Source organism: Oncorhynchus mykiss, chromosome 4, assembly GCF_013265735.2.
Source record: "Oncorhynchus mykiss isolate Arlee chromosome 4, USDA_OmykA_1.1, whole genome shotgun sequence".
NCBI lineage: Eukaryota > Metazoa > Chordata > Actinopteri > Salmoniformes > Salmonidae > Oncorhynchus > Oncorhynchus mykiss.
In genome coordinates, this window is record NC_048568.1 from 32,985,001 (window position 1) to 33,006,108 (window position 21,108).

The following is a 21,108-nucleotide window of genomic DNA, read 5'->3' on the forward strand; positions in this document are numbered from 1 at the left end:
GAGAGGGAAGGAGAGGGAGAGTGAAGGAGAGGGAGAGGGAAGGAGAGGGAGAGTGAAGGAGAGGGAAGGCAAGGGAGAGTGAAGGTGAGGGAGAGTGAAGGAGAGGGAAGGCGAGGGAGAGTGAAGGTGAGGGAGAGTGATGGAGAGGGAAGGAGAGGGAGAGTGATGGAGAGTGAAGGAGAGGAGAGGGAGAGTGAAGGAGAGGAGAGGGAGAGTGATGGAGAGTGAAGGAGAGGGAGAGTGATGGAGAGTGAAGGAGAGGGAGAGTGATAGCGATGGAAGGAGAGGGAGAGTGAAGGAGAGGGAATGCAGCTCCTCTATTAAAGTCCAGTGTTGGCTCCACTAGGAGTCAGGAAAACAGCATGACCATATCCTATGTTAATTGTGCATGACCATATCCTATGTTAATTGTGCATGACCATATCCTATGTTAATTGTGCATGACCATATCCTATGTTAATTGTGCATGACCATATCCTATGTTAATTGTGCATGACCATATCCTATGTTAATTGTGTGCATGACCATATCCTATGTTAATTGTGCATGACCATATCCTATGTTAATTGTGCATGACCATATCCTATGTTAATTGTGCATGACCATATCCTATGTTAATTGTGCATGACCATATCCTATGTTAATTGTGTGCATGACCATATCCTATGTTAATTGTGCATGACCATATCCTATGTTAATTGTGTGCATGACCATATCCTATGTTAATTGTGCATGACCATATCCTATGTTAATTGTGCATGACCATATCCTATGTTAATTGTGCATAACCATATCCTATGTTAATTGTGCATGACCATATCCTATGTTAATTGTGCATGACCATATCCTATGTTAATTGTGCATGACCATATCCTATGTTAATTGTGTGCATGACCATATCCTATGTTAATTGTGCATGACCATATCCTATGTTAATTGTGTGCATGACCATATCCTATGTTAATTGTGCATGACCATATCCTATGTTAATTGTGCATGACCATATCCTATGTTAATTGTGCATGACCATATCCTATGTTAATTGTGCATGACCATATCCTATGTTAATTGTGCATAACCATATCCTATGTTAATTGTGCATGACCATATCCTATGTTAATTGTGCATGACCATATCCTATGTTAATTGTGCATGACCATATCCTATGTTAATTGTGCATGACCATATCCTATGTTAATTGTGCATGACCATATCCTATGTTAATTGTGTGCATGACCATATCCTATGTTAATTGTGCATGACCATATCCTATGTTAATTGTGCATGACCATATCCTATGTTAATTGTGCATGACCATATCCTATGTTAATTGTGCATGACCATATCCTATGTTAATTGTGCATGACCATATCCTATGTTAATTGTGCATGACCATATCCTATGTTAATTGTGTGCATGACCATATTTTTTATATATTCAAATACTTTTTAAAACCTTTAACTAGCCAAGTCAGAACAAATTCGGATCTACATTGACGGCCTACCCCTGCCAACCCAGACAACGCGGGGGCAATTGTTCACTGCCCTATGGGACTCCCATCACGGCCGGATGTGATATATAGCCTGTTATATGTTAATGGTTCATGACCATATCATAGAATTGTCTTTATTTAGTACAGCCCAAATCCTAACTATCTTCTAGAGTAGGCAATTCAGTGTAAAGATGAGTCTTCTTGATCAAACCCACAGTTGAATTCTTCCATCCATGAGAGGGAATTCATCTGTGAATGACTCATCACTGTCAGTGATTGCAGAAACCTCACACTCTATCCTCCTCCCCTTCTTGTCTGAATGTGAAGATTGTGAACCTCAGTCCTGGTAGGTGATAATTAAGAGACGGGGCTTCTCCGCAGGACACTGTAGAGACTGGCTGATTGCTACTGGTACCTTCTCTAAGAGTGTGTGTGTGTGTATGTGTGTGTATGTGTGTGTGTGTGTGTGTGTGTGTGTGTGTGTGTGTGTGTGTGTGTGTGTGTGTGTGTGTGTGTGTGTGTGTGTGTGTGTGTGTGTGTGTGTGTGTGTGTGTGTGTGTGCGTGTTGTGTGTGTGTGTGTGCGCTTGCGTGCGCGTGCGTGAATGCGTGTGTGTGTGTGTGTGTGTGTGGAGTAAGGAGGGGCAGTAGGTAGGACTCCACACATTGATTAAAATGATACATTCCACTCAGTACCACTCTATCTGGGCTTATTAGCATTGCTTGATGACAGGCATCCTAATTAATATATATTTGGTGCAAAGAGAACAGGACGCAGCCACAGCAGGTGTGAAATACTAGAGGTTGATGAGATCTGGAGTAGTGTTTCTAACAGCGATGGACGTTGGGTACGGGGACACTGTAGATGTGGAGAAAATAGTGTGTCCTCTCCTACCTCTAAAACACACACACACACAAACATGGACACACACAAACACAATTGCAGACACCCACCCCAGAGAGGTCCATACGGCGGTTGTCATTTCCCTGGGACGTGTGCACATCAGTGATTCTGTACTGGCACAGCTGCAGAGATAAGGTGCAGTAAGCCCGGCAGATTGGATATGCAAATGAAAGATCAGAAAGTTTGGAGAGGAGGCATAATTAACAACAGGTTGAGACACAAAGAGACAGAGCTACGAGGTGTCTTTGAGAGAGAGAGAGAGAGAGAGAGAGAGAGAGAGAGAGAAAGAGAGAGAGAGAGACAGAGAGACAGAGAGACAGAGAGAGAGATAATCAACCAAGGAGGGCCTACAGCAGAATCTAGATCTTCTGCACAGATTCTGTCAAACCTGGGTCCTGACAGTAAATCTCAGTAAGACAACAATAGTGGTGTTCAAGAAAAGGTCCAGTTTCCAGGACCACAAATACAAATTCCAACAAGACACAAAAACCGATACATACCTCGGCCTAAACATCAGCGCCACATGTAACTTCCAGAAAGCTGTGAACGATCTGAGAGACAAGGCAAGAAGGGCCTTTTATGCCATCAAAAGGAACATAACATTTGACATACCAATTAGGATCTGACTAAAAAGAGTTCAATCAGTTATAGAACGTATTGCCCTTTATTGTTTTGAGATTTGGGGTCCGCTCAATAACCAAGAATTCACAAAGTGGGACAAACACCAGTTGAGAATTCTGTAAAAACATATTCCATAACCAAATAATGCATACAGAGCAGAATTAGGCTGATACCCGCTAATTATCAACATCCAATAACAGCTGTTAAATTCTACAACCATCTAAATGGAAGCGATTCCAAAACCTTCCATTACAAAGCCATCACCATTTTTGATAAACCCCCATATCTACTGGGTGAAACACTGTAGCGCGGTGCGTACTGGTGGCAGAGAAGTCAGGCGCAGGAGAACGGAAACTGATTTTAACCTTTAACCTGTGTCCTTTAATCAACATAAAACCACCGTCAACAGAACAATACATGAATGGGTCAAACAAAACCCGGTATCCACCAGCACCTATGTTTCCCATGCCTATAAAGGGAGAGAGAGAAAGAGAGAGAGACAGAGAGAGAAAGAGAAAGAGAGAGAGAAAGAGAGAGAGAGAGAGAGAGAGAGAGAGAGAGAGAGAAAGAGAGAGAGAGAGAGAGACAGAGAGAGAGAGAGAGAGAGCGAGAGAGAGAGAAAGAGAGAGAGAGAGAAAGAGAGAGAGAAAGAGAGAGAGAGATAGAGAAAGAGAGAGAGCGAGAGAGACAAAGAAAGCGAAAGAGAGCTTGAAAGAAAGAAAGAAAGAGAGAGAGCGAGAGAGAGAGAGAGAGAGAGGGCGAAAAAGAGAGAAAGAGAGAGAGAGAGAGAGCAAGAAAGAGGAGAGAGAAAATGAGAGAGAGAGAGAAAGAGGAATAGAGAGTGAGAGAAAGAGAGAGGGAGCAAAAGAGAGGGAGGGCGAGAGAGAGAATCAAAGAAAGCTTGTGGTCTAGATAATAACAGAAATGAAATGTTGAAAAACAGCACACCTGAGTTGCAAAATGCTGTGGTTAAATTGTTCAACATGGTTTTAACTTCTGGCTGCTTCTCTGATATCTGGAAACAGGGGCTCATCTCCCCTATCCACAAAAGTGGAGACAAATCAGAGCCAATAATTACAGGGGAATTTGTATAAACAGCAACTTGGGAAAAGTTTTCTGTAGCATTTTGAATTCAAGAATTCAAACCTTTCTTCAAAAAAAAAATGTAATCAGTAAATGTCAAATTGGCTTTCTCCCCAACCATCACACTACTGACCAACCTTACACACACTAATTAATAAACACATCCACCAAAAAAAAGAGGGCAAAATCTTTGCTTGCTTTATTGACTTTAAAAAAGCATTTGATTCGATTTGGCACGAAGGGCTATTCTACAAAATTCTACAAAGTGGGCTTGGTGGTAAGGTGTATGACTTAATAAAATGTATGTACACAGAAAATAAGTGTGCAATAAAAATCAAAAACCAAAGAACAGAATTTTTTTCACAATGTCGAGGTGTGAGACAAGGCTGCAATTTGAGTCCAAATCTTTTCAACATTTATATCAATGAATTAGCAGACATGTTGGACCAATCTCCAGCCCCAGGACTCACACTATTTGACACAGAGGTGAAATACCTGCTATATGCTGATGACTTGGTACTTCTATCACCAACCAAAGAAGGTCTTCAACAAAACATTAATATTCTGGAGCAATATTGCCATAATTGGGCCCTGGCAGTAAATTTCCAAAAAACTAAAATCATGATTTTCCAAAAAAAAACCCAGATGTCAGAAACACAAATGTAAATTCACCCTGAACAACACCTTAATTGAACACACAAAACATTACACCTACCTTGGTCTGACCATATCTGCATCGGGAAACTTTAATATGGCAGTGAAGGCACTCAAAGAAAAAGCCCGCAGAGCAATGTATGCAATAAAAATGAAATTATTCAAAATCAACATCCCAATTAGAATTTGGACTAAAATATTTGACAGTGTAATCCTACCAATAGCACTTTATGGAAGTGAGGTTTGGGGGCCACTCAATAAACTGGATTTTAAAATGTGGGACAAACATCCAATTGAAGCCCTACATGCAGAATTCTGTCGGAAAATTCTACAAGTCCAGAGAAATACACCAACTAATGCATGTAGGGCAGAATTGGGCCGTTTTCCAGTAATAATGAAAATACAGAAAAGATCATTAAAATTTTGGCTACATCTAAATTCAAGTCCAAATTCGAGTCTGCAATTTAAAGCACTTCAAGCCCAAGAGCTGAGCCCAGAAACGAGCCCTCTCAGTCAGCTGGTGTTGGACCTCACCAACCAAGCTGACGCCAGCACTGCTTCAAAAGAAAGAATTCCAATAAGCAAAATTATGAACCAATCAAAGGAATCATATTTACAATACTGGAAAAACGAAACAAAATCCCAAAGCCGACTAAATTGCTATCTGACCCTAAACAGAGAATATGAATTGGCTGATTATCTCTACTCTGTCAGAGATACGAAGCAGAGACAGATCCTTACCAAGTACAGGCTGAGTGACCACCGATTGGCAATAGAAACCGGCAGACATAAAAAGACATGGCTACCCAAAGAGGAGCGTGTATGTGGTCACTGCATGACAGGGGAGGTAGAGACAGAGATGCACTTTCTCCTTTACTGTGATAAATATTCCTCACAAAGAGATTCATTATTCACAGAAATGACTACATATATTCCAAATTTTTACAAATTGAACCCAGAGGAAAAACTAAGAATACTCATGGGCGAAGGAGCAATGGCTCCTCTTGCAGCCAAATATGTATTTTCCTGCCATAGCCTGAGGGACACTGAATAATAACATCTGCATAGTAAACAGTAACTTACTTATTATTACTATTATTGTTATTACTATAATTATTAATGTTTACTGTAGACTGTTACCATTTTATTGTTATTATTTTTGTATTTAATTTTGTATTATTATTTACTACCATTTTATATTATTATTTGCTATCATTTATAATTTTGTTACAATGTATATTGTATACATTGTTGCTTTGGCAATATTGACACAATGTTTTTCATGCCAATAAAGCAGCTTGAATGAATGAATGAATGAATGAATGAGAGAGAGAGAGAGAGAGAAAGAGAGAGAAAGAGAGAAAGACAGAGAAAGATAAGGGAGAGAGAGAGAGTGTGTGTGTGAGAGTGAGAGAGGGAGAGAGAGAGAAATAGAGCGAGAAAGAGAGAAAAGAGAGCGAAAGAGAGGTAGAGAGAGAGCGTGTGAGAGAAAGAAAGAGAGAAAGAGAGAGAGAGAGAGAGAGACAGAGAAAGAGAGAAAGAGAGCGAAAAAGAGAAAGAAATAGAGGGGGAGAGAGAGAGATAGAGAGAAAGAGAGAGAAAAAGAAGGAGCGAGCGAAGGATAGAGAGCAAGGAGGAGAGATAGAGATAAAGAGAGTGAGAACAAGAGAAAGAGAGAGAAAGAGAGTGAAAGAGAGCGAGAAAGAGAGAGAGAAAATGAAAGAGAAAATGAAAGAGAGCGCGAGAGAGAGAGAGTAAGAAGGAGGAGAGAGAAAACAAGAGAGTGATAGAGGGAGAAAGGGGAAGAGAGAGAGAAAGAGGAATAGAGAGAGGGGAGAGAGAAAGAGAGGAAGAGAAAGAGAAAGATTGTGTGTGAGGGAGAGAGAGAAGGAGAGAGAGAAAGAGATAGAGAGGGGGAGAGAGAGAGAGAGAGAGAGAGAGAGAGAGAGAGAGAGAGAGAGAGAGAGCGAGAGGGAGGGAGATAAAGAGAAAGAGGGAGTCCCCTCATCCAGCTGGTCCTGGGGCTGAGTTGCAACACCAAATTACAACACAGTCAAAACAAAAACAAAAACAAAACTAGACTGCTTATTGGGAAACACAAGCACAAGCTCTAAGCAAAATGCAGTGCTATCTGGCCCTAAATCGACAGTACACCGTGGCTAACTATTTGACCATGGTTACTGATCAAAACCTTAGAAAAACCTTGCCAAAGTACAGGCTCAGTGAGCACAGCCTTGCCATTGAGAAGGGTAGACACACAGAGAGAGAGAGAGAGAGAGAGCTCACAATGACTAACTCGGTTCATGACATGAAAGGAAGGTTTATTCAGGTGATTGATGCATCACCTCATGTTTCAGCTCATGTTTCAGCTCATGTTTCAGCTCATGTTTTAGCTCACTCTGGATGCTTGGTAGAAAGATTTTCCTCCAGGCTTCATCCATGAATTTGATGTTTTGCTTCAAGTAATGATATTTCAGGAGTTTTGGGATGTCCTACTTTGCTTGATTCCCTTTTCTAAGTGATTTAACCTTTCTGAACAACAATTTGTTGCAATAATCTTGATTAATACTTTGGTGTGCCACTGTTGTCCTTTCTGATGACTGTATCAGAGAAAAAGCATTCAGACTGTATCCTTGGTCAATTTTCGATGTTATGGCACCATTGTTGGATAATAGTTTCTCTTTCCAGTCTCAAGTGGTGGTTAAATACAGTGCCAGTCAAAAGTTTGGACACACCTACTCATTCAAGGGTCTTTTCTTTATTTTGACTATTTTCTACATTTTCTATTTTCTAGTAATAGTGAAGACATCAAAACTATGAAATAACACACATGGAATAATTTAGTAACCAAAAAAGTGTTAAACAAATCAAAGTATATTTTAGATTTTAGATTCTTCAAAGTAGCCACCCTTTGCCTTGATGACAGCTTTGCACACTCTTGCCATTCTCTCAACCAGCTTCACCTAGAAGTCTTTTCCAACAGTCTTGAAGGAGTTCCAACATATGCTGAGCACTTGTTGGCTGTTTTACTTCACTCTGTGGTCCAACTCATCCAAAACCATCTCAATAGGGTTGAGGTCAGGTGATTGCGGAGGCCAGGTCATCCGATGCAGCACTCCATCACTCTCATTATTGGTCAAATAGCCCTTACACAGCCTGGAGGTGTGTTGGGTGTGTTGAGATGTGTCTGTTACATGAACTCTGTGAAGCATTTATTTTGGCTGCAATTTCTGAGGCTGGTAACTCTAATGAACTTATGCTTTGCAGCAGAGGTAACTCTGGGTCTTCCTTTCCTGTGACGGTCCTCATAAGAGCCAGTTTCATCATAGTGCTTAATGGTTTTTGTGACTGAAAGTCCTTGAAATGTTCCGTATTGACGGACCTTCATGTCGTAAAGTAACGATGGACTGATGCTTCTCTTTGCCTATTTGCGCTGTTCTTGCCATAATATGGACTTGGTATTTTACCAAATAGGGCTATCTTCTGAATACCAACCCTACCTTGTCATAACACAACTGATTGGCTCAAACGCATTACTAAGGAAATAAATTATACAAATGAACTTTTAACAAGGTACATCTGTTAATTGAAATGCATTCCAGGTGACTACCTCATGAAGCTGGTTGAGAGAATGCCAATAGTGTGCAAAGCTGTCATCAAAGCGAAGACTAGCTACTTGGAAGAATCTCATTTGTTTAACTTTTTCTTTTTAACACATGCATGCTGTCTGGAGACATGCCATCAGCCCAATGGCTACAGTCTGGACAACAGCTATTTCCACCAGCTGGCCCTTACATACATACATATATACATACATACATACATACATACATGCATACATACATACATACATACATACATACATACACACACACACACACACACACACACACACACACACACACACACACACACACACACACACACACACACACGCACACACACACACACACGCACAAGTATGCACACGCAGGAACGCATGCACACACACACAAACTCACACACACTCACACACTCACACACACACACACACACACACACACACACACACACACACACACACACACACACGCACAAGTATGCACACGCAGGAACGCATGCACACACACACAAACTCACACAAACTCACACACACTCACACACACACACACACACACACACACATTCACACACACACACACACACACACACACACACACACACACACACACACACACACACACACACACACACACACACACACACACACACACACACACACACACACACACACACACACGTGCACACACACACATATACACATACATGCACAATCACACACGAACACACATACAGACACCACCGCTCCCTTGGGACACAGTCAATCATGAAGTCTTCTCTAGTGTAAAAGGCTTCTGGCGCCTCAGTTGCCATTGACGACATGTTCCATGTATCCTTGTATCGGTTGTCAAGGATCATTAAGAGGCATTCACATGGATCTCTCCATGGCTAATCGGAACACACAGACATCCAGACACACATCGACCGACAGACAGAAGACAGACAGACAGACAGACACGCACACGCACAAACACACACGTACAGAAGCAATTAGAGTACTCTACTTTCTCTTCATATTTGAAGGGAGGAACCAACCAACTGAAGCTTAGAAAAGTCCATAGGGGTCCACGTGTTAAGACACCTGTCCCCATCCTGATGCACTCTGGAGACCCTGAATATGAACAACTATAAAATGAAAGCTCTATATTTTATGCTGATTGTGAGAACATGTAACGTGTTGAGCGTTACCAAGGGTTCAGTATGCAAGTAGAGAGGAGATGACTCTGTACCACACATGAGTTGGTTAGTGTTGTGAGATGTTTAGATTAGAACAGGATGCTCCACATGTCTTTGGGCAGTACCATTTCCATAACCAAATCATTGATTCATTAGGTATCCTAGTAGAATATGGTTATAACCTGAGAGTGACAGCTAAGACTTGAAGCTACAGTATCAAACCCCAATGAGACAGCACTGACATGCAGGAAGATGAAGGGAGATGAGAGGAGGACAGAGGAGGCTCATCCCAAACTCTTGCGACTATGATGGCACTTGGATTCTGACATCATTACTGTCTGGGATCGATCAGCTGAAGTGGAGTCTGGTCACGGTAGGATGGAGGGAGGGAGGGAAAGAGAGAGAAAGAGAGAGAACGAGAAAGGAGAGAGAGAATTAAGAGCACAATATACAGTGACCCCTTGACTTTTTCCACATTTTGTTAAGTTACAGCCTTATTCTAAAACGTATCTTAAAAAATATATATCCTCATCAATCTACACACAATGACCCATAATATTTTTTTGCACATTTATTAAACATTAACAATATATCTTATTTACATAAGTATTCAGACCCTTTGCAATGAAACTCCAAATTGAGCTCAGGTGCATCCTGTTTTGAGATGTTTCTACAACTTGATTGGAATCCACCTGTTGTAATTCAATTGATTGGACATGCCAGATTAAAAACCAAGCCATCAGAGACAGGATTGTGACGAGGCACAGATCTGGGGAAGGGTACCAAAAAATGCCTGTAGCATTGAAGGTCCCCAAGAACACAGTGTCCTCCATCATTCTTAAGTGGAAGAAGTTTGGAGCCACCAATACTTTTCCTAGAGCGGGCCGCCCGGCCAAACTGAGATATCGGGGAAGAAGGACCTTGGTCAAGGAGGTGACCAAGAACCCGATGGTCACTCTGACAGTGATCTGGAGTTCCTCTGTAGAGATGGGAGAACCTTCCAGAAGGACAACCTTCAGGCCTTTATGGTAGAGTGGCCAGATCAAAGCCACTCTTCAGTAAAAGGCACATGACAGCCCGCTTGGAGTTTGCCAAAAGGTACCATGAGAAACAAGATTCTCTTGTCTGATGAAACCAAGATCAACCTCTTTGGCCTGAATGCCAAGCGTCATATCTGGAGGAAACCTGGCAACATACCTACAGTGAAGCATGGTGGTGGCAGCATCATGCTGTGGAGATGTTTTTCAGCAGCATGGACTGGGTGACTAGTCAGGATCGAGGGAAATCTGAAAGGAGAAAAGTACAGAGAGATCCTTGATGAAAACCTGCTCCAGAGATCTCAGGACATCAGACGAAGGTTCACCTTGCAGGAGAATCTTCAGGACATGTCTCTGAATGTCCTTGAGTGGTCCAGCCAGATCCCGGATTCGAACCCGATCAAACATCTCTAGAGACACCTGAAAAATGCTGTGCAGCGACGCTCCCCATCCAACCTGACAGAGCTTGAGAGGATCTGCAGAAAAGAGTGGGAGAAACTCCCCAAACACAGGTGTGTCAAGCTTGTAGCGTCATACCCAAAAAGACTCAAGGCTGTAATCGCTGCCAAAGGTGCTTCAACAAAGTACTGAGTAAAGGGTCTAAGTACTGAGTGAAGGGTCTGAATACTTATGTAAATGTCATATCTAATTTTGTTTTTCTTCTAAAAACCTGTTTTGCATTGTCATTATGGGATATTCTGTGTCAATAATGAGGAAATAAACGATTTAATCAATTTAAGAATAAGGCTGTAACGTAACAAAATGTAGAAAAAGTGAAAGTGTCTGAATCCTTTCCGAATGCAGTGTATACTGGAAGAGGGAAGTAGGAGTGAGAATCGAGAAGAGAGAAGGGTTGACAGAGAAAGAGAGAAGCAGGGAGAGATACTCTCTCTTTAATAGAACTTATTCAAGGAAGAGTTCTGCTATATTTGCTTGAAAAAGACTTGTAGTTTTGAGAAACACCCAGAGAATTTTTCACTTTGTTGAAATGTTGAAAGCCTATTTGGTGCAGTGTGGCTGGATCTGTGTGAGTGTTGAATACTTTTGTCTGGCAGCGTTTGCATTGGGGAACTATTTTCAGACGGCAAACATGGGCTCTCTCAGAATACAGCCTGCCTTCTATCCAAAGCAGACAGCAATGTGCACTCTACCTAGAGCCTAGAATGTGTGTGTGTGTGGTCATGCTAGTGATCATGTGTGTGTATCCGTGTGCTAGCCTGGGACCTGACGATGTGTATAACCCACTGATGCAGGGAGCACTGCATCATATTATTTGAGACAGGCAGGGGGTCGGGATGAATACTAATCAGTCTCCTTTCCTCTCCTCTCCTCTCCTATCCTCTCCCTTCTCTTCTCTCTTCTCCTCTCCTCTACTTCTCAGCCTGTACTGTCAGAGTTGACTCCTATAGGACAGGAGGAACCTGTGTGCTTTGATTCTCCAGTGAGATTGAGATGAGAGCTCAGGGTTAGGGATGAGAGCTCAGGGCTATGGATGAGAGCTCAGGGCTAGGGATGAGAGCTCAGGGCTAGGGATGCGAGCTCAGGGCTAGGGACGAGAGCTCAGGGCTAGGGATGAGAGCTCAGAGCTAGGGGTGAGCGCTCAGGGCTAGGGGTGAGAGCTCAGAACTAGGGATGAAAGCTCAGGGCTAAGGATAAATGCCCAGGGCTAGGGATGAGCACTCAGGGCTAGAGATGAAAGCTCAGGGCTAGAGATGAAAGCTCAGGGTTAGAGATGAAAGCTCAGGGCTAGAGATGAGAGCTCAGGGCTAGAGATGAGAGCTCAGGGATAGAGATGAAAGCTCAAGGTTAGAGATGAGAGCTCAGGGTTAGAGATGAGAGCTCAGGGTTAGAGATGAAAGCTCAGGGTTAGAGATGAAAGCTCAGGGTTAGAGATGAAAGCTCAGGGCTAGAGATGAGAGCTCAGGGCTAGAGATGAAAGCTCAGGGTTAGAGATGAAAGCTCAGGGTTAGAGATGAGAGCTCAGGGCTAGAGATGAGAGCTCAGGGCTAGAGATGAAAGCTCAGGGTTAGAGATGAGAGCTCAGGGCTAGAGATGAAAGCTCAGGGTTAGGGATGAGAGCTCAGGGTTAGAGATGAAAGCTCAGGGCTAGAGATGAGAGCTCAGGGCTAGAGATGAAAGCTCAGGGCTAGAGATGAAAGCTCAGGGCTAGAGATGAGAGCTCAGGGCTAGAGATGAAAGCTCAGGGTTAGAGATGAAAGCTCAGGGTTAGAGATGAGAGCTCAGGGCTAGAGATGAGAGCTCAGGGCTAGAGATGAGAGCTCGGGGCTAGAGATGAGAGCTCAGGGCTAGAGATGAAAGCTCAGGGTTAGAGATGAGAGCTCAGGGCTAGAGATGAAAGCTCAGGCTTAGAGATGAGAGCTCAGGGTTAGAGATGAAAGCTCAGGGCTAGAGATGAGAGCTCAGGGCTAGAGATGTGCAACAGTGTTCGATACACTGGCTGCGCATCACGCTCACACTCTTGTGCAGTTGGCCCACACGCTAACAAGATTTCAGGTTGAGTGTGAGATCTTCATGTGAGGTTGCAGACAGATGAGCAGAGACGAGAGGGCTGAATACTCGACATGGGAACGAGAGAGAGAGAGAGAGAGAGAGAGAGAGAGAGAAAAAGACTCCATTTGCTGCTGTGTTTCTCCAACAAATTATTATTTACAATGACTGCCTACCAGAAGGCAAAAGGCCTCCTGCAAAAGGCCTCAAGCTTATTGACAGTCTGTGGTGGAAACATAATCGATTTGATGATAAACTAAAAAAGTTAAATACCAGAATATTTGTGGAAATGGAGACTTTCACTCTCTCTGCTCAAAAACATTTCATGCTGAGAACCAGGTCTCTTACACAGGCCCTGTATACACATTAATGCACATCAATATACACTATACATATCAACATGCATCAATATACACTATACACATTAATACACATCAATATACACTATACATATTATATGCATCAATATACACTATGCATATTAATATACATCAATATACACTATACATTTTAATATGCATCAATATACACTATACACATTAATATACATCAATATACACATCAATACATACATTAATATACACATCAATATGCACATTAATATGCATTTTAATATACATCGATATACACTATACACATTAATATACATCAATATACATCAATACACAACAATATATACATTAATATACATCAATATACACATCAATATCAATACACATCACTATCTACATTAATTATCACATCAATATACACATCAATATGCATCAGTATACACATCAAGTCACAGTTGTTAAAATGGACAGACCAAGGCGCAGCGTGATTTGAGTTCCACATCTTTATTAAAAGTGAAACTTCTCAACAAAAGAATAAACAAACAACGACCGTGAAGTAACGTAGTGCTACACAACACTAACACAAAACAATATCCCACAAAAGCAGGTGGGAACAGGGACACCTTAAGTATGATCGCCAATTAGAGACAACGATAATCAGCTGCCTCTAATTGGGAACCATACTCAATCCCAAACACAGAAATAAATTGACTAGAACACCCACTAGTCACGCCCTGACCTACATAATAGATAACCAAGGGCTCTCTATGGTCAGGGTGTGACAGTACCCGCCTCCAAAGGTGCGGACTCCGGCCGCAAAACCTGAAACCAAATGGGGAGGGTAGGGGGGGTGACTAGTGTCGGTGGCGGCTCCGGTGCGGGTCGTAGCCCCTGCCCAGACCCCGGATCCGGCCATGGCGCCGGGCTGAACGCAATACCTGGACTGGGCATCGGCGCAGAAAAAGGCTCCTGCCATGGAGCGGGACTGGACACCGTGCCTGGACTGGGCATCGGCGCAGAGAAAGGCTCCTGCCATGGAGCGGGACTGGACACCGTGCCTGGACTGGGCATCGGCGCAGAGAAAGGCTCCTGCCATGGAGCGGGACTGGACACCGTGCCTGGACTGGGCATCGGCGCAGGTTGCACCGGACTGATGACACGCTCCTCAGGTCGAGTGCGCGGAGCCGGCACAGGACGCTCCGGGCTGGGGAGGCGCACTAGAGGCCTAGTGCGTGGAGCCGATTAAGGTGGCACCGGACTGTTGACACGCACTTCAGAGTGAGTGCGGGGAGCCGGCACAGGACGTACCGGGCTGGGGAGGCACACTGGCGGCCTGGTGCGTGGAGCTGGCACAGGTGGCACTGGACTGTTCACACGCACTTCAGGGAGGGTGCGGGGAGCTGGCACAGGACGTACCGGACTGGGGAGGCGCACTGGAGGCCAGATGCGTGGAGCCGGCACAGGTTTCACCAGACTGCTGACAGGCTCTTCAGGTCGAATGTTGTGCAGAGCACACACTCAATCCCAAACATAGGAATAAATAGACTAGAACACGCCCTAGTCACACCTACAACACCATAGAGAACCAAGGGCTCTCTATGGTCAGGGCGTGACACATCAATATACATCAATGCACAACCATACATACATTAAAACACATCAATATACACATCAATATCAATACACATCACTATATACATTAATTATAACATCAATATATACATCAATATACACATCAATATGCACATTAATATACATCAATATACACTATACACATTAATATACATCAATATACACATCAATAAACATCAATATACATCAATACACAACATTATATACTTCAATACACAAATTAACACACATCAATATACACATCAATATACACCTCAATATACACATCAAGATACACATCAATATACACCTCAATTTACACATCAATATACACATCAATATAGATATCAATACACATCAATATACACATCAATATACACATGTATATACGCATCAATATTCATATAAATATGCACATCAATAAACATATCATATACACTATACACATCAATATACACTATACGAATCACTATACAAATCAATATACACTACACATCAATATACACATCAAGATATGCGTTAAATATACACATCAATATGCACATCAATACACAGACATATACGCATCAATATACTGATCAATATACACATCTATATACGCATCAATATACAGATCAATATACACATCTATATACGCATCAATATACAGATCAATATACACATCTATATACGCATCAATATACACATCAATATACACATCTATATACGCATCAATATACACATCAATATACACATCTATATACGCATCAATATACACATCAATATACACATCAATATACAGATCAATATACACATCTATATACGCATCAATATACACATCAATATACACATCTATATACGCATCAATATACACATCAATATACACATCTATATACGCATCAATATACACATCAATATACACATCTATATACGCATCAATATACACATCAATATACACATCAATATACGCATCAATATACACATCAATATACACATCTATATACGCATCTATATACGCATCTATATACGCATCAATATACAGATCAATATACACATCTATATACGCATCTATATACGCATCTATATACTGATCAATATACACATCTATATACGCATCAATATACAGATCAATATACACATCTATATACGCATCTATATACGCATCTATATACTGATCAATATACACATCTATATACGCATCAATATACAGATCAATATACACATCTATATACGCATCTATATACGCATCTATATACTGATCAATATACACATCTATATACGCATCAATATACACATCAATATACACATCTATATACGCATCAATATACACATCAATATACACATCAATATACAGATCAATATACACATCAATATACACATCAATATACACATCAATATACAGATCAATATACACATCAATATACAGATCAATATACAGATCAATATACACATCAATATACACATCTATATACAGATCAATATACACATCAATATACACATCAATATACAGATCAATACATGAAAAGCAAGTAACAAAAGGAAAGACAGAAACCGAGACAAAGAGAGAGAAACTGTAATGACTGGTTGCCTGGTGGATGTAATAAGTTGTTTATCTTTGTTTCTGGAACATATTTACCTCCTGCTGTGCATCATGGGACTCAGCCAAAACAATGGAATGGAAACAAAGCAGTGAGGATGCTGCCCTTCATAAGGCTGCATTGTTTACAGAATGGAGTCAACCGGGCTAATTTAGTACAGTCAAATCAAATCAACTCAAGCTCTATTTATACAGACATGCAATGCAATGTGCTTCACAGGGGAAAAGAAACAATACAATAAAAACATTGAAAATAAAAAATGGAAGTATTTACTACACAACAAACGTAAGAGGATAAAAACTACAGAATAACAATAGAAATTAAATGACTGAAAAGCACCCAAAGGACAAGCAAAGCTAAGAAGGTGTGTTTTAAGATGACAGCACCACTGCTTCTATTCCTCCTGTATTATTATGGTCTCAGTATAAGGACACCATATAAGGATACCATAGTCTCCACAAGTGATTGCAACCAAACAAGGCAAAAGAAAGATGCTAACCGCTAAGCTTGACTGTCTTTACGCTTACCGCTGATGTGAGAATGTTCTACCGTGAGTGTGTAATATTCTTGTTATTTTATTGTCTTTGCAGATCATGAATTTGGATGGGGAGTTTTGAAGAGTTTCTGCTGAGAAAGCCCAACTATTACACTCAGAGAAGGAGGCGTGGCTTTGAACCCGAGGTGGTGCCACACCCAACCCAGCTGATTCCAGGTAACTAACTCTAACTTCCACATAGTGTATGTACTACAGTCCTACATCTCTCTACGTAGTGAACGAAGCTCCATGACCTCTATGAAGCTCTAGGAAGCTCTATGAAGCTCTATGAAGCTCTAGGAAGCTCTATGAAGCTCTATGAAGCTCTATGAAGCTCTAGGAAATGAAGTTAGGTCTTCTGTTACTGTTTGTGACATCTTCATTAGTGTTGTGTTGTATTTAGTCCTCATTATGTCACGAGAGAAAGAGGATGAAACTAATGACCGCTTCCCAAACCTTTGTCTTTACGGAGATGGAAGTGGATGCGGTTGAGAAGCGCCATCGAACGCGTTCCAAAGGGGTCCGAGGTACGCTACGGTAACAGTACAGTGTGTCTGTCTCTCTAAACGGCCTGGGGTTGTTAGTTACTGCCCCCCCCCCCCCCCCCCCCCCCCCCCCCCAACCCCCTCACTCTGCCCCCTCCCTCTCATCTGCCAGCCACCTGGCATCATATTGAGGGACATCAAGTCAAAGTGAAAGTGACTGTGGATACTCAGAAATGCATCATGGATCCTGTAGTTTTGATTTTGATTGTAATTGTTTATTCTTTACTGCTATTATTGTGTATGCTGTACTAGACAGTGCATCTAACTGTGTCTGATGTGGCTTTGTTAATCTTTCTCACTAGTTCCAGTGGAGACGGCAGCACAGGAATTATTCAGGTTGGTGCGTAATTCATTCCTGAGGGCTTTACAGACTCTCTGAGTGGTCAATGCTTTTCTAAATATATTTGATTTGCTGTTGTATTAACGGTAGGCTATAGCGGGGATATTATGATCAACTGCATTCTACTATCACATAGCATACAGTACTCCCTGCAGATTGGTCGTGTTGAGGGGGACCATGTTTCACTTCATTCCAGTGATACAAGAATGTCCCTGACTCATGATGTACTCACATCATATCCACTGTACTCACATCATATCCACCGTACTCACATCATATCCACCGTACTCACATCATATCCACCGTACTCACATCATATCCACCGTACTCACATCATATCCACCGTACTCACATCATATCCTCCGTACTCACATCATATCCACCGTACTCACATCATATCCACCGTACTCAAATCATATCCACCGTACTCACATCATATCCACCGTACTCACATCATATCCACCGTACTCACATCATATCCTCCGTACTCACATCATATCCACCGTACTCACATCATATCCACCGTACTCAAATCATATCCACCGTACTCACATCATATCCACAGTGACTTGAGGTCCAGTGTTGTATTGTAAACAGCCACTGTTGACGGTGCCTTTACCGTGTCGCTCTAGTCATTTCCTCAGCTGTAAGATTTGGACAGGGATCAAGTGTTTAGCTCATGATTACTTTCATGCTTTCATTGAACAGATAAAAAATGATTGATTATTTTCCCTAACCCAAAAATGTTTGCGATACATCTACCCTTTTTCGTTGCAGTTGTACAATACACCAATGTTCTAAACATTCTAGTACACTCTGTAATCGTGTGTTTTCTGTCTGGCCAGTGGCCTGCACAGTCTCTATCTCTAAACACCCTTCTCCCTCTTGATGGCATTTCTCAGCTCAGAACCCCTAATCCATAATCTCTCCGCGCCACTTCCCTGGCTCTTGCTTCTCACACACTTATGATTGCGCACGTCCACACACACGTACACATACAAGCATACACACGTAAACATACACACACACGCACTCAGGCAGACAGTCAGGCAAGCACGTACGCATGCACACATAGAGACAGACAGCCCACTGGCCTATACACATCCTCTCCCTAAGCACATGGGTGTTTCATCAGCCCATGGATCCATTTCCAGGGCTACACACATCAATAATGCCAATAGCAGTGATCGATGCGTGCTCCTGCCATTCACCGAGAAATCTATGGATCTGTTCACCTTGGAGAGAGCGAGAGCTGCTGTTCTGCTCTAATCAGCACAATCATGCACTTTTCATTGTGGATGGTGCATGACGGACATCCACATCCATCCATATTAGGAAGTTGTCAAGCAAAACTAAATCAGTGGTCAGACAAAGCTTCCTAAGTTGTACAAATGACATCGACTAACCTGCACCCCCGCACATTGACTTGGTTCCAGTACCCCCTGTATATAGCCTGGCTAACCTGCACCTCTGCACATAGACTTGGTTCCAGTATCCCCTGTATATAGCCTGACTAACCTGGATCCCCGCACATAGACTTGGTTCCAGTACCCCCTGTATATAGCCTGACTAACCTGTACCCCCACACATTGACTCGGTACCGGTACCCCCTGTATATAGCCTGACTAACCTGTACCCCCACATATTGACTCGGTACCGGTACCCCCTGTATATAGCCTGACTAACCTGTACCCCCACACATTGACTTGGTACCGGTACCCCCTGTATATAGCCTGACTAACCTGTACCCCCACACATTGACTCGGTACCGGTATCCCCTGTATATAGCCTGACTAACCTGTACCCCCACACATTGACTCGGTACCGGTATCCCCTGTATATAGCCTGACTAACCTGTACCCCCACACATTGACTGGGTACTGGTACCCCCTGTATATAGCCTGACTAACCTGTACCCCCACACATTGACTCGGTACCGGTATCCCCTGTATATAGCCTGACTAACCTGTACCCCCACACATTGACTGGGTACTGGTACCCCCTGTATATAGCCTGACTAACCTGTACCCTCACACATTGACTCGGTACCGGTATCCCCTGTATATAGCCTTGTTATTGTTATTTTATTGTGTTACTTTTTTGGGGGGGGGTAAATATTTTCTTAACTATTTCTTAAACTGCAATGTTGGTTAAGGGCTTGTAACTAAACATTTCACGTAAGGTCTACCTGTTGTATTTGGCGCATGTGACAAATACGATTTGATTTGATCTACTAATATGGATACCATACGCCTCAGATGGCCATAAACTAGCGGACTGCGTGCGAATGGGCCAATGGAAAGCTACAACATAGTTTACTGTACCTCCTAGTACCTATAGGTGTGGGGTCAAAGGGAGAGGCACCCAGTGTTCCTTAAGAGGGGCTCTTTACCTTTGGCACTCACAGCTGTCTAAAGGAAGGCTGATGGGCTGCTATGAAATATGCAGAGTAGTGCGTCACCGCCTGGCCTTGAAGCTGCTGGCTGTGTGTTCTCATTACATGAATAATACACAGCTGCTATGGTCCTGTGCATTCCTCTGGATCATGTGTTTTGTCATGCATGTACTGAGCACTATCTGCGTGTGAGGGAATGGGATGTCATCTGGAGGAGTGTGTGTGCATCGGGTGAAGGGGGAGGGTCTGTGTGTGCGTGTGTGCGTGTGTGTGTGCGTGTGCGTGCGTGTGTGCGTGTGTGTGTGTGTGTGTGTGTGTGTACGTGCCTGTCGTGCCATGCATCGTGTTAACTCCAGTGTCTCTCCTTGCTTACAGCTGTCCTACTCCAGGCTGTGATGGAAGCGGACATGTCAGCGGCAAATACGCCAGACACCGAAGGTAAAGATCCTTCTTCACTCCCCTTATAATCTGCATTTTTCCTCCTCCTCCTCCTCCTCACTCACTCACTCACTCACTCACTCACTCACTCACTCACTCACTCACTCACTCACTCACTCACTCACTCACTCACTCACTCACTAAGCCCTCCCTGACCTGTCATGGACAAATCAAGCTCTTCAGCTCCAGGCCATTGCTCCTGCACAAAAAGCAAACCTGCAATTGCAATCACCGGCTGTGAAAAGTTGATTGCAAAATGTGT

General features: G+C 42.6%; 1 protein-coding gene across 10 annotated transcripts in view; it reads left to right on the top strand.

The window, feature by feature from the left end:
* Positions 1-21,108, top strand: part of LOC110521081 (myelin transcription factor 1-like protein) — a 152,856-nt gene that overhangs the window by 19,794 nt on the left and 111,954 nt on the right. For all 10 annotated transcript variants that reach the window (XM_036976123.1, XM_036976130.1, XM_036976122.1 and 7 more), the window contains exons 2-5: positions 17,184-17,305; positions 17,601-17,655; positions 17,976-18,009; positions 20,784-20,846. In XM_036976123.1, coding sequence (XP_036832018.1) covers positions 17,601-17,655; positions 17,976-18,009; positions 20,784-20,846 — 152 coding nt within the window. In that variant the 5' untranslated portion in view covers positions 17,184-17,305. The remainder of the gene's footprint in view (positions 1-17,183; positions 17,306-17,600; positions 17,656-17,975; positions 18,010-20,783; positions 20,847-21,108) is intronic.